Source organism: Cetorhinus maximus, chromosome 1 (assembly GCF_964194155.1).
Source record: "Cetorhinus maximus chromosome 1, sCetMax3.hap1.1, whole genome shotgun sequence".
Lineage (NCBI taxonomy): Eukaryota > Metazoa > Chordata > Chondrichthyes > Lamniformes > Cetorhinidae > Cetorhinus > Cetorhinus maximus.
The window spans coordinates 158,422,360-158,435,584 of NC_135879.1; the positions used below are offsets into that span (position 1 = coordinate 158,422,360).

The following is a 13,225-nucleotide window of genomic DNA, read 5'->3' on the forward strand; positions in this document are numbered from 1 at the left end:
TGGCATCATCAGAACAGAGGCGATGGAGGCGAAGAAACTGAGAGAATGGGATGGAGTCCTTACAGGAAGCGGGGTGTGAGGAGCCGTAGTCGAGGTCGGGGGCCAATCGCGGTTGGCGGTCCATTCCCTGGTCGCTCCCGAGACCGCCAATTGCGCCCGCACGCCGACCTAAAATTCCTGCCCCAGGTGGGAAAGATCACATGCCTTTATTGGAACATATCCGTCAACCCATTAATTTAAATGGGCCTGACAAATCTGTTAGAATTCTTTGAGGAGGTAATGAGTAGGTTAGACAAAGGAGAGCCAATGGATGTTATCTACTTGGACTTCCAGAAGGCCTTTGACAAGGTGCCGCACAGGAGGCTGCTCAGTAAGGTAAGAGCCCATGGTGTTAGAGGCAAGGTATTAGCATGGATAGAAGATTGGCTGTCTGGCAGGAGGTAGAGAGTGGGGATAAGGGGGTCCTTCTCAGGATGGCGGCCGGTGACTAGTGGAGTTCCGCAGGGGTCAGTGTTGGGACCACAACTTTTCACTTTATACATTAATGATCTAGATGAAGGAACTGAGGGCATTCTGGCTAAGTTTGCAGATGATACAAAGATAGGTGGAGGGACAGGTAGTATTGAGGAAGCGGGGAGGCTGCAGAAGGATTTGGACAGGTTAGGAGAATGGGCAAAGAAGCGGCAGATGGAATACAACGTGGGGAAATGTGAGGTCATGCACTTTGGTAGGAAGATTAGTGGCATAGATTATTTTCTAAATGGGGTGAGAATTCAGAAATCTGGAGTGCAAAGGGACTTAGGAGTCCTAGTCCAGGATTCTCTTAAGGTTAACTTGCAGGTTGAGTCGGTAGTTAGGAAGGCAAATGCAATGTTGGCATTTATTTCCAGAGGACTAGAATATAAAAGCAGGGATGTGCTGCTGAGGCTTTATAAGGCTCTGGTCAGACCACATTTAGCATATTGTGAGCAATTTTGGGCCCCGTACCTCAGGAAGATGTTCTGACCCTGGAGAGGGTCCAGAGGAGGTTCACAGGAACGATCCCAGGAATGAAAGGCTTAACATATGAGGAATGTTTGAGGACTCTGGGTCTATGCTCGATGGAGTTTAGAAGGATGAGCGGGGATTTGATTGAAACTTACAGAATACTGAAAGGCCTGGATAGAGTGGACGTGGGGAAGATGTTTCCATTAGTAGGAGAGATTAGGACCTGAGGGCACAGCCTCAGAGTAAAGGGAAGATCTTTTAGAACAGAGATGAGGAAAAACTTCTGCAGCCAGAGAGTGGTGAATCTATGGAATTCATTGCCACAGAAGGCTGTGGAGGCCAGGTCATTAAGTGTATTTAAGACCGAGATAGATAGGTTCTTGATTGGTAAGGGGATCAAAGGTTACGGGGCGAAGGCGGGAGAATGGGGTTGAGAAACTTATCAGCCATGATTGAATGGCGGAGCAGACTCGATGGGCCGAATGGCCTAATTTCTGCTCCTATGTCTTCTGGTCTTATGGAAAAGTAGGAAGGCTCTGTCAGGGGCATGTGATCCTGCCCCCATTGTAGCCACACTGCCACTTTGAATTTCCTCACTAAGATGCATCCAGGCAAGACTTTACAACTAGGCACTAAAAACAAGAATCTACTCTTGTACGCTGGCATCACAATATGAATCTCCCCCTTCGAAGGGCATACTGAAAATTCAGGTGCCAGCTGTGCATGATTTTCCACCTTTTTAAATAAATGATTGGAAAATCTTTTGCAGCAGGCCCACATTTTTCACATGTGCTCCTGGTGGCTGAGACTCCTCAATGGTAGTGTGAAGCAAGAAAATGATCTTTTATCAATGCTAATACTGCAATGGAAGGTACAGATATTGTAAACAGCACAATGACCTCAATGGCTGAGGCTCTTGGGATAAAGTTCATGCTCCAGTTACACATGGAGTATCTTCTGTTTCTGCTACCTGATGAATATTCACGAAATAGGCTAAGACATTCTTTCCCCTTTCAGTCACTAAGGGAAATTAGTCATCTTCTCAAAGTGTCATATTTAATTTTACAACTTGAAACACATCATCCATTCCAATTGCAATAGCGCCATAGATAATATCAGTGCTCTGAGAGACACAATAAAATAGGCAGTGAATAGAATAAAAGGCAGCAAATATTAAAGTCAAGAAGAAGGAACTAGATCTTCCAGATTCAAAATGAAAACTTATACCCAGCTGTTCTTGTTTTAACATTTTTTTAATTAGTTACTTGCACTCTGAGCTTAAATTGGAGTGAGACAATTAAATATTGAAAACTTCAGTCTTAACCCTGAGCTCAAGTTTTCGGGTCCTTGAATGGCAGGGTATTATATATTTCATTTCAGAGAAGAAATGTTATACCAAATGAAGATTGGCTTGGTTTGCCATTTTAATTAATTTCTTTCCAAGTGGCTGTGTCTGAATTGTCTGAGGTTTCCTATACTTTGAAAGCATTTCTCAACTTGTGAGCCGTTTTCCTATTGTGACACTTTACCTAAAGTATGACCTGCATAAAAGTTTGTATTTAAAGCATCTACAAATTGTGGAACGTAAACCAGCACTGTTTATTCCCATCAATTTTAAGTCTTGGGAGGAATACAGGGTGTAGTTTTTTTTTGCAAGATGAGCTGTGGAGCTCTGCAGAGTCACTGAATGAGGAAAATATTCAAAGTTGACTTCACTTCCAGGCTCCTGATTGACACATTTTTCAGTGGATTGTGGCAGTCAGTCATTTGTGCGTTCTGCTCAACCGTCACCACTGTGTATTTCATATTCAAGAAAGTGAAAGACTTGTATTAATTTAGCTTTTTTAACATAGGAAAAGGTCCCAAAATGCTTCACAGGAGCATTACCAAATAATTTTTGGCACTGAGCCACATAAGGAGATATTGGGGCCGATGGCCAAAGTTTGGTCAAAGAGGTAGACTTTAAGGGGTGTCTTAAAGGAGGAAAGAGGGAAGAGAAGCAAAGAGGTTTAGGGAGAGAATTCCAGAGCATAGGACCTTGGCAGCTGAAGGCACAGCCACCAATGGTAGAGTGATTAAAATCAGGGATTATCAAAAGGTCAAAATTGGATGCATGTCCTGGAGGGTTCTAGGGGCCAGAGTAGGCTATTCAGCCCTTCGAACCAGCTCAGCGGTTAAATACGATCATGGCTGAACTGGTTGTGGTCTCAACTCCACTTTGTCGTCTGTACCCCATAACCCTTGGACTCCCTTGTCTATCAAAAATCTATCTAATCTATCTAATATCTATCCCCTACTCCTCATCCCCCACTTATGGCACCTCCCCATGCCCACGCAGAAGATGCAACACCTGCCCCTTCACTTCCTCTCTCCTCACCGTCCATGGGCCCAAACACTCCTTTCAAGTGAAGCAGCATTTCACTTGCATTTCCCCTAACTTAGTCTACTGCATTCGTTGCTCCCAATGCGGTCTCCTCTACATTGGAGAGACCAAACGCAAACTGGGCGACCGTTTTGCGGAACACCTGCGGTCTGTCCGCAAGAAAGACCCAAATCTCCCTGTCGCTTGCCATTTTAACACTCCACCCTGTTCCCTTGCCCACATGTCTGTCCTTGGCTTGCTGCATTGTTCCAGTGAAGCCCAACGCAAACTGGAGGAACAGCACCTCATCTTCCGACTAGGCACTTTACAGCCTTCCGGGCTGAATATTGAATTCAACAACTTTAGATCTTAAACTCCCCCTCCCCCCCATCCCCACCCCGTTTCTTCCCCCCCCCCTTTTTTTTTCAATAATTTATATAGATTCTTCTTTCCCCACCTATTTCCATTATTTTTAAATCTAAAACTAAAACCTTGTTAGTCTGTCCACCCCACCCCCACTAGAGCTGTACTTTGAGTATCCTGTCTTCCATTCTTAATTAGCACTTTTCTTAGACAAATATCACCACCTTCAACACCTCTTTGATCCTTTTGTCTGTGACATCTTTTGATTATCTGCTCCTATCACGGCTTGCTTATCTCCACAATCACCACACCCTCAACTTCTCTCTTCCCCCCCGCCCCCCCCCCCACCTTAAACCAGTTTATATTTCTCCTTTCTCCTAACTATGCTTCAGTTCTGCTGAAGGGCCATGAAGGCTCGAAACGTTAACTGATTTCTTCTCCGCCGATGCTGCCAGACCTGCTGAGTTTTTCCAGGTAATTCTGTTTTTGTTTTGGATTTCCAGCATCCGCAGTAGCTTTTAGCTTTTTGTTTTTATCTATCTAATTCTGCCTTGAATAAATTCAACGATCCAGCTTTCACTGCTTTCTGGGGAAGAGAATTCCACATGCTAATGACCCTTTGAGAAAAGAAATTTCTCTTCATCTCTGTCTTGAAAGGTAGGCCCCTTATTTTTAAACTGTGTCCCCTGGTTCTCGTCTCTCCCACAAGTGGAAATATCCTCCTTCTATCTACCCTAGCAAACCTCCTCAGGATCTTATGGCCAGGATTTTACTGCCCCTCCCGCCCGGCGGGATATTATGGTCCTGCCGAACTAAATGGAGATTTAAATGGCTCACCGCATCCACTGAGGGAGAGACACACCACAGTGGCACCGTAAAATCCTGGCCCATATGTTTCAATAAAATCACCTCTCATTCTTCTAAACTCCAATATGTATAGGCCCAACCCGTTCAACCTTTTTTCATAAGATAAGCTCCTCATCCCAGGAATGAGTCGAGTGAACCTTCTCAGAACTGCTTCTAACGCAATTACAAAATTTTTCAAATAAGGAGACCCAAACTGTACACAGTATTCAAGATGTGTTCTCACCAAGGCTCTGTACAACAGCAGTAAAACTTCCCTGCTTTAATTTTCCATTCCCCTTGCAATAAACGCCAACGTTCCATTTGCCTTCTTAATCACTTGCTATATCTACATACTAGCTTTTTGTGATTCATGTGCCAAGACACCCAGATCCCTCTGTACCACTGAGTTCTGCAATCTTTCTCTCCATTTAAATAGTATATTGCTTTTCTATTCTTTCTGTCAAAGTGGACAAGTTCACATTTTCCCATATTATACTCCATCTGCCAATTTTTTGCCCACTCACTTAACCTGTCTATAGCCCTTTGCAGACTCTCTACCGCCTCTTGACAACTTACTTTCCTACTTATCTTGGTGTCTTCGGCAAATTTAGCTACCGTACATTCGGTCCCTTCAACCAAATCATTGAATTTATTGTAAATTGGTTGTGGGTCTGGAGGGGGTTACAGAGATATGGAGAAGTGAGGCCCTGGAGCAATTTGTAAACAAGGATGAGAATTTTAAGCACTGTTTATTTCACTTTGCTTAAGCTTTGTATGCCAGTAAGCACAGGGTAATGGATGAACAAACTTAGTGAAAGTTAGGGCACAGTTGCAGAGTTTTGGATGACCCCAAGTTTACAGAAGGTAGAATGTGGGAGACCAGTCAAGAGGGTGCTGGAACACTCTAGTCTAGAGGTAACAAAAACATGGATGAGTGTTTCAGCAGCACATGAGATGAGGCGGAATGGAATCAGATATGTTATCAAAATAGAAATATGCGGTTATAGTGCAGATATGAGGTCAGAAGCTTAATTTGATGTCAAATATAACAACAAAGTAGTGAACAGTCTGGTTTAGACCCAGACAGATGCCAAGGAGAGGGTGAGGTCAGTGGGTTAGTGACAGAGTTTGTAGTGAGGACTGAAGACAATGGGCAGAATCGTCCCAGATTTGCGAAGTGGTAGCGGGCGGGTAAAACGACGCTTTACCCACCGGCTGCAATGGCGGGTTTTCACTCCATATCATCCCAAACCCGCCACATTATTTATGCACTTCTGGGAAACATGCTATTTCATGGCAGGCAGGCTCTCATTCGCCCACCCGCCATCACCTCTCCACTTCATCACGCTGGGCACCATATTTAACGTGCAGCTGCAAGCACACATCTCAGTGCTTCCAACCCAGGACTGCTACAAAGAAGACATGGTCCTGAAAGGCAAAAAGACTGCAGCCCCCAGGTTCAGCAGCGTGTCACTGGAATGCCTTTTGGTTGGCGTGGAGTCCCACCGGGATGTCCTCTACCCCCACTCTGGCCGCACGATGGGCAGCAACCTCACTAATCTGGCTTGGGAGGTGGTGACAGCAGAGGTCAGCGCCAATGCCCTTCAAAAGAGGACAGCCACTCAGTGCCGCAAGAGGATGAATGGTCTCCTCCGTTCCGCCAGGGTAAGTCACTCTTCTCATTACTCTCAACCCTTACACTCACAAACCCATCACACACCCACAGGGGTCTCAGTCACTGCCAGTTCAAGGGACATCATTATTCACTCTCTCACACTCACCGTCATTGTCCTCATGGGACCACTCACCACCCATACAGGCCAGGCATACTTATCATCTGTCCTGGCAGGCATCCCACTTATACTTTCTCCATCTCTATTCATGCAGGACAAGCTGGCACACAACAAGAGGGAGAGGTCGCAGACCGGTGGAGGAATGACTGAAATCATGGTCCTCATCGACTTTGAAAATAGCCATCCAGCTGGCCGGCGATGACCTGTGCTGACGGTGAGGTTGGCGGTGCTCTACCAAGTGAGGATCCAGCAGTGCAACATCCATCAGACAACCATGCTGTGAGTGACGTGTCCTCTTTCACAGGCCACTGCCATGCATTAATTAACTCCCCTTGTTCCCGCAGGCACATCTGGGAAACAGCCAACAGAGTCCGTAGCCCAGGGCCTCCAATCAAGCTCCGAAGAAACCTCTGAAGAGCAATCTGAAGGCACCCTCCTTGAAGTCCCATCACAGCGCTCACCCACACCCTCCAGAGTACCTCGGTGTGTAGCTTTAGAGTAGCCTCGGGATCACAATCTGGTGAGCACATCGCACTGTCTGATCCAAAGCAGGCGGCAGCAGGGACTTCCCAGGTGTTCGGAGGACTGCTGGAGGCCAGAAATTTGCTGAGTCTGAGTCAGATGATGAGCCTCTGGACTCGGTCATGTCACAGTTGCTGGAGCTGCAAGGCAAGCTCGGGAACATCAGGAAGGGGTGCCCTCTGCATTCCTCAGATTGAAAAGCACGATGGAGGAGTCCATCCGCCTTCAGGCTGAGGTGATAGTGCCGGCATGCCAATGCACCAAGGTCAACACTGGTAGGATGGCAACCACCATGAGACCTTGGTCCAGGACATTGCTCCTGCACTGCTGCACGGGCTCAACTCCATCGCTGGTGCCAGAGTTAGCCTCCAACAGTATATGCGTGAGAGGGGTGCCAGGCAGCTCAATCTCACTCCAGCTACCCCTTCTCCTCAAGGAGTCAGCCTGAGGCCCTCGCATACCGATAGGGAGGGGGATCAGCAGGTGCACACTCCAGGGCCATCCATCCATTGTCTCTTCATGCTCTTCCCACCAAAATGAATCACTTCACACTTATCGGCATTAAATTTCATCTGCCACTTGTCTGCCCATGCCACCAACTTGTCTATGTCCTTTTAAAGCTCCACATTCTCCTCTTCACAGTTCACAATGCTACATAGGGCAAGCATGAAATGACGGGTGATAACGTCGCATGAGCGTCCCGACGTCAAAGCGCAGTTGCGCGAAAATTTGGTCGGCGGGCAAGTGGGTTGGCAGCGCGCCTGCTGTCAATTAAAAGGCCTGTTAAGGCCATAAAATTATCAATTAACTTAAATTTATCACTGCCCGTCCAACCTTAAATTTTGAAATTTAATTAATAACATGTCCCTGCTCATGTGTCACATGAGGGGATATGTTTTATTATATTTTTAATCTCTTTATTTTCTCTAACTCTTCATCTCCCTGAGGCAGCTCTTTATCTCAGGAGATTCTCAAGCACGCGCATGCGCGAAGTTCGCGCTCGCCCCGCTCACCCACCTCCACCCGCCCACACAAACAGCGCTGAGCGCTGGCGCTCATGTTTCACGCTGGGCGGGCCTGAATTGGTCTTCTGGCCCCGATCGCGGGCAGCTTCCTGGCTGTCCCGCCCACCCCCACCGAGTCCGCCCAATAAAGGCAAGATTCTGCTCCAAGTTTCATATCATCCGCAAATTTTGAAATTGTGCCCTATACACCAAGGTCTAAGTCATTAATATATCAGGTAGAACAATGATCCCAGCATCAACCCTTGAGGAACTCCACTACAAACATTTCTTTAGTCCAAAAAACATCCATTAACCACTGCTCTAGCTTTCCTGTCACTCAGCCAATTCCACACATTCTGCCCACCATCCCATGAAAATGGAGACAGCAGTATTGATCTCGATGTCAAACTGTACAAAGTCCTTGAACGCATTGTAGTCTCCCGAATCCATGCCTATCGTCCCTCAAACTTCACGTCTGAATCCCCCCCAATCATGGCACGCCCGACCCGAACGAGTGTAAAATGACACGCGATGACGTCAGACGAGCCTCCCTACGTCTTTGTGCACTCGCGCAATATTTCGGTCAGCGGGTGCGTGTGGGAGTCAGCTGTGTGCTCACCAATGATTAACAGGCCTATTAAGGCCAATAAAGTAATAATTGAATGAAATCTTTTGCCGTGCATCCAACCTTACGGTTGGTGGGCAGGCGAAAAGGCCAAGTGGCCTTTGGATCTTTTAGGAAACCTCATCAACGAGCGGGATGAGGTTTCCAACAGCAAATACAAATTAAATAAAATTTTTAAATTTCATTCATAACATGCCCCTGCTCATGTGACATGAGGGGACATGTTTTTAACATTGCTTAAGTTTTTCATTTTTTTATTTTGAAAATCTTCAGCTCCCTGAGGCAGCTTTTACTGCAAGCACCCGAGCTCATGCATGAACTTCAGCACTCGCACTCTTCCTGCCCCCACCCCAGCAGTGCTGCAGCGCGCTTTCACGCTGGCTGGTCGTTAATTGGCCAACCAGCGTAAAATTGCAATCGGAGCCCGATCGCGGGCGGCGGGCAGCTTCCCGGCCACTCCTGGGCCCGCCCACCGAGCCCACCCAACCACTGGAAAATCCTGGCCCATGTTTCCGCCCCTGCCACAGTACCAAAATGGCTCTTATCAAAGTCACAAATGGCATTCCGTGTGACTGTGATGAAGATAAACTATCCTTCCACATCCTTCTCAACCCATCTGTAGCTTTTGACATGGTTAACCTCCAACGCCTCTCCACCGTCATCCATCTGGATGGGACTTCACTCACTTGGTTTCATTCTTACAAAGAAAAGTACAGCACAGGAACAGGCCCTTCGGGCCTCCAAGCCTGCCAATCATATTGCCTGTCAAACTAAAACATTTTGTACTTCCGGGGTCCATATCCCTCTATTCCCATCCTATTTATGTATTTGTCAAGCTGCCTCTTGAACACCACTATTGTACCTGCTTCCACCACTTCCTCAGGCAGCAAATTCAAGACACACACTACCCTCTGCGTAAAAAACTTGCCCCGCACATCTCCTTTAAAGTTTTCTCCTCTCACCTTAAGTCTATGTCCCCTAGTAATTGACTCTTCCACCCTGGGAAAAAGCTTCTGACTATCTACTCTGTCCATGCCACTCGTAATTTTGTTAACTTCTATCAAGTTGCCCCTCAGTCTCCGTCACTCTAGTGAGAACAATCCAAGTTTCTCCAACCTCTCCTCATAGCTAATAACCTCCAGACCAGGCAGCATCCTGGTAATCCTCCTCTGCACCCTCTCCAATGCCTCCATATCCTTCTGGTAATGTGGCGACCAGAATTGCATGCAATATTCCAAGTGTGGCCTAACCAAGGTTCTATACAGCTGCAGCATGACTTCCCAGCTTTTATACTCAATACCCCTGCCGATGAAGGCAAGCATGCCATATGCCTTCCTGACTACCTTATCCGCCTGCGTTGCCACTTTCAGTGACCTGTGGACCTGCACACCCAGATCCCTCTGCCCGTCGATGCACTTAAGGGTTCTGCCATTTACTGTATAATTCCTACCTGTATTAGACCTTCCAAAATGCATTACCTCGCATTTGTCCGGATTAAACTCCATCTGCCATTTCTCCACCCAAGTCTCCAACCAATCTATATCCCGTTGTATCCTTTGACAATCCTCTTCACTATCTGCAACTCCTCCAACCTTAGTGTCGTCTGCAAACTTACTACTTCTTATATATTTAATCATAGCCAGTAAATCACCTTCTCTTCCTGCTCCTGGACCATTACCTCTGGTGTTCCCCAAGGATCTATCCTTGGCCCCCACCTATTTTTCATCCGCGTGCTGCCCCTCAGTGACAGCATCTGAAATCACAAAGTCAGTTTCCACGTATATACTGGTGATACCCAGCTCTACCTCATCATTACCTCTCTAGATCCCTCCACTGTCTCAAAACTATAAGATTGTCTGTCCAACATCCAGTACTAGATGAGAAAAAAATTCCTCCAACTTAATATTGGGAAGATCAAAACCATTAAAACAGAGAGTAGTGGTGAATATTTGCTTTTCAGATTGAAGGAAGGTATACAGTGTGACTCCCCAAGGATCAGTATTAGGACCACTGCTTTTCTTAGCATATATTAATGGACTAGACTTAGGTGTGTAGGGCTCAATTCCAAAATTTACAGATGATACAAAACTTAGCAGAACTGTGAACTGTGAAGAGGATAGAGATGAATCACAATAGGACATTGACAGGCTGGTGGAATGGGCAGGCAGATGAAATTTAATGCAGAAAAGTGTGAAGTGTTACATTTTGGGAGGAAGAGCAAGGAGAGGCAATATAAAATCAATTCTAAAGTGGGTGCTAGCACAGAGGGACCTGGGAGCATATGTGTACAAATGACTGAAGGTGTCAGGTCAGGTTAAGAAAGTGGTTAATAAGGCACATAGGATCCTGGGCTTTATAAATAGAGGCATAGAGTACAAAAGCAAGAAGGTTATGTTGAACCTTTATAAAGCATTGGTTTGGCCTCAGCTGCAGTATTTTGTCCAATTCTAGGCACCACACTTTAGGAAGGATGTGAAGCCATTAGAGAGGGTGCAGAAAGATTTATGATAATAGTTCCAGGGATGAGGAACTTCCATTCAATGGATAGATTTGAGAAGCTGGGGCTGTTTGCTTTGGAGAAGAGAAATTTGAGAGGAAATTTGAGAAAGGTGTTCAAAATCATGAGGGCTCTGGATAGAGTAGAGAGAAACTGTTGCATTGGTGGAAGGGTTGTGACACAGGGTATACAGATTTTAGGTAAATGATAAAAGAACCAAAGATGAAATGAGGAAGAAGTTTTCTATGCAACACATGGTTAAGATCTGGATTACACTGCCTGACAATGTGGGGAATGGATTCAATCGTGGCTTCCAAAAGGAAATTGGATAGTTATTTGAAGAGAAAGAAATTTGGAGGGCTATGCGGTAAAGATGGAGGAATGGGACTTTTTAAAATTCGTTCATGGGATGCAGGTGTCTCTGACTAGGCCAGCATTTGTTGCCCATCCCTAATTGCCCTTGAGAAGTGGTAGTGAGCCTAGCTGAGTTGCTGTTGCAGAGTGATACAGACATGATGGGCTGAATGGCCTTATTCTATGCAGTAACCACTCTAATGACTTCAGTCCCCACCAGAAACTCCATTTCCTAGCCACCAACTCCATCCCTCATTCTGGCAACTGTTTTGAGGCTGATCCAAACTGTTCACAACCTTGGTGTCATATTTGAGCCCGGGATGAGCTTCCAACCACATATCCATGCAATCACTAAGATTGCCTATTCCCACCTCAGGAGCATCATCTGACTCCACCCCTGCTCATCTGAATCCTTATCCATGCCATTATTGTTTTTAGGCTTGACTAATTCAACACACTCCTGGCCCCCCTATCCTCCCACGCTCTCTTCCTTGTAAACATGAGGTTATCCAAAACCCTGCTGCCCGTCTATCACACCAAGTCACATTCAACTGTCACCCCTATGCACACAGACCTACACTGGCTTCCAGTTAAACAATGTCTTGATTTTTAAGTTGACATCCTCCTTTTCAAACCCCTCCATGGCCTTTAATCCCCTCCCCATCTCTGCGACCTCTCATAGCCTCACAACCCTCCCAGATATCTGTGTTCCTCTAGTTCTGGCCACCAGCATATTCCCAAATTTCATTGCTCTACGACTGGTGACTGTGCCTTCAGCTGCCTAGGCCCTAAGTTCTGAAATTCCCTCCATAAACCTTTCCGCTTCTCTCCTTCTTTAAGATCATCCTTATAACCTACATCTTTGGTCAAGCTTTTGTTTATCTGTCCTTACGTAGCTCAGTATCATATTTTGTTTGGTAACACTCCTGTGAAGCATCTTGGAACATTTTACTATATTAAAGGTGCTTTATAAATGCGAGCTATTGTTAATATACAAAAATAAACACTTCTCATCAGAGATCACTGGATAACAAAGACCAGGGATTAACTCCAATGAATCAAGATTAGTTTTAAGGCAGGGCAGCTGTTAAACAACCTTTGCAGACTTAATAAAAACAAACCTGCGTTTAAAAAGTAAATCTACAGCACGTTTCTCCCTCCCCGCCTTCCCAATCCCCTGCCCGAATAGAATTCAAACTCCTTACTTTTCATTGTTACTTTCTACTGAATCGGTATCTGTGAGCCACTCCTCACCGATGTCAGGTAAAGTGAATTGTTGCTTGTTAGGCGAGTTCCATGTAACGCTATCTGCAACGTATACCGAGGACCTTCCCGAACCAGACACCATACTGTTGTTTGATCCAGTCTGAGCCTGCATGGTTTTCATCGTATTTAAACTGACCAGACTGGAGTTTGGAGCTGGCCGGACTGCTATCTGATTTGCAGCACCAATACTCAGCCCGGTTGATTTAGTGGCACTGGCCAAGGCTAGAAGAGAGGCGCTACTGTTTTTAACAGTGGCAGGGCTACCCGGAGCAGAGGCAGTTCCAGAAAATACAGAGGCTTTTCCTGACACATTGAACAAGGAAGAAGTGAGAGGTGTTGCTTTAGATGAAGGTATTGATATCAGTGATGGTCCATAAGGTGAGGTTGAAGGTCCGCTGTTTGGGGAGTTAGCTGGAGGGACAACCGGAGAAGTAGAAGTCTTGAAAATCTTTGCAAATATGGTTCCCAAGTCCAACACTGCAAGCTTCATTTTTTTGTTAAAGAAAACTAAAGCAAGCCAGCTTCGGTCGCAGGACTCCAAGCAACAGGAACCCTGCAGTTTTTAGTTGAAGAAATTTGATGCAATCTGACCTTCCCATCAGTTGC

At 45.9% G+C, this 13,225-nt stretch overlaps 1 protein-coding gene across 2 annotated transcripts in view; it reads right to left on the reverse strand.

The window, feature by feature from the left end:
• The window catches only part of fam149a (family with sequence similarity 149 member A), a 144,633-nt gene extending 131,422 nt beyond the window's left edge, over positions 1-13,211 (reverse strand). The window contains exon 1 of one of the 2 annotated variants that reach the window (XM_078548704.1): positions 12,559-13,206. In XM_078548704.1, coding sequence (XP_078404830.1) covers positions 12,559-13,109 — 551 coding nt within the window. In that variant the 5' untranslated portion in view covers positions 13,110-13,206. Of the gene's footprint in view, positions 1-12,558 lie in introns of both variants that reach the window. The other variant, XM_078548713.1, reaches the window with a different exon arrangement.
• Between the last annotated feature and the right edge of the window lie 14 nt (positions 13,212-13,225).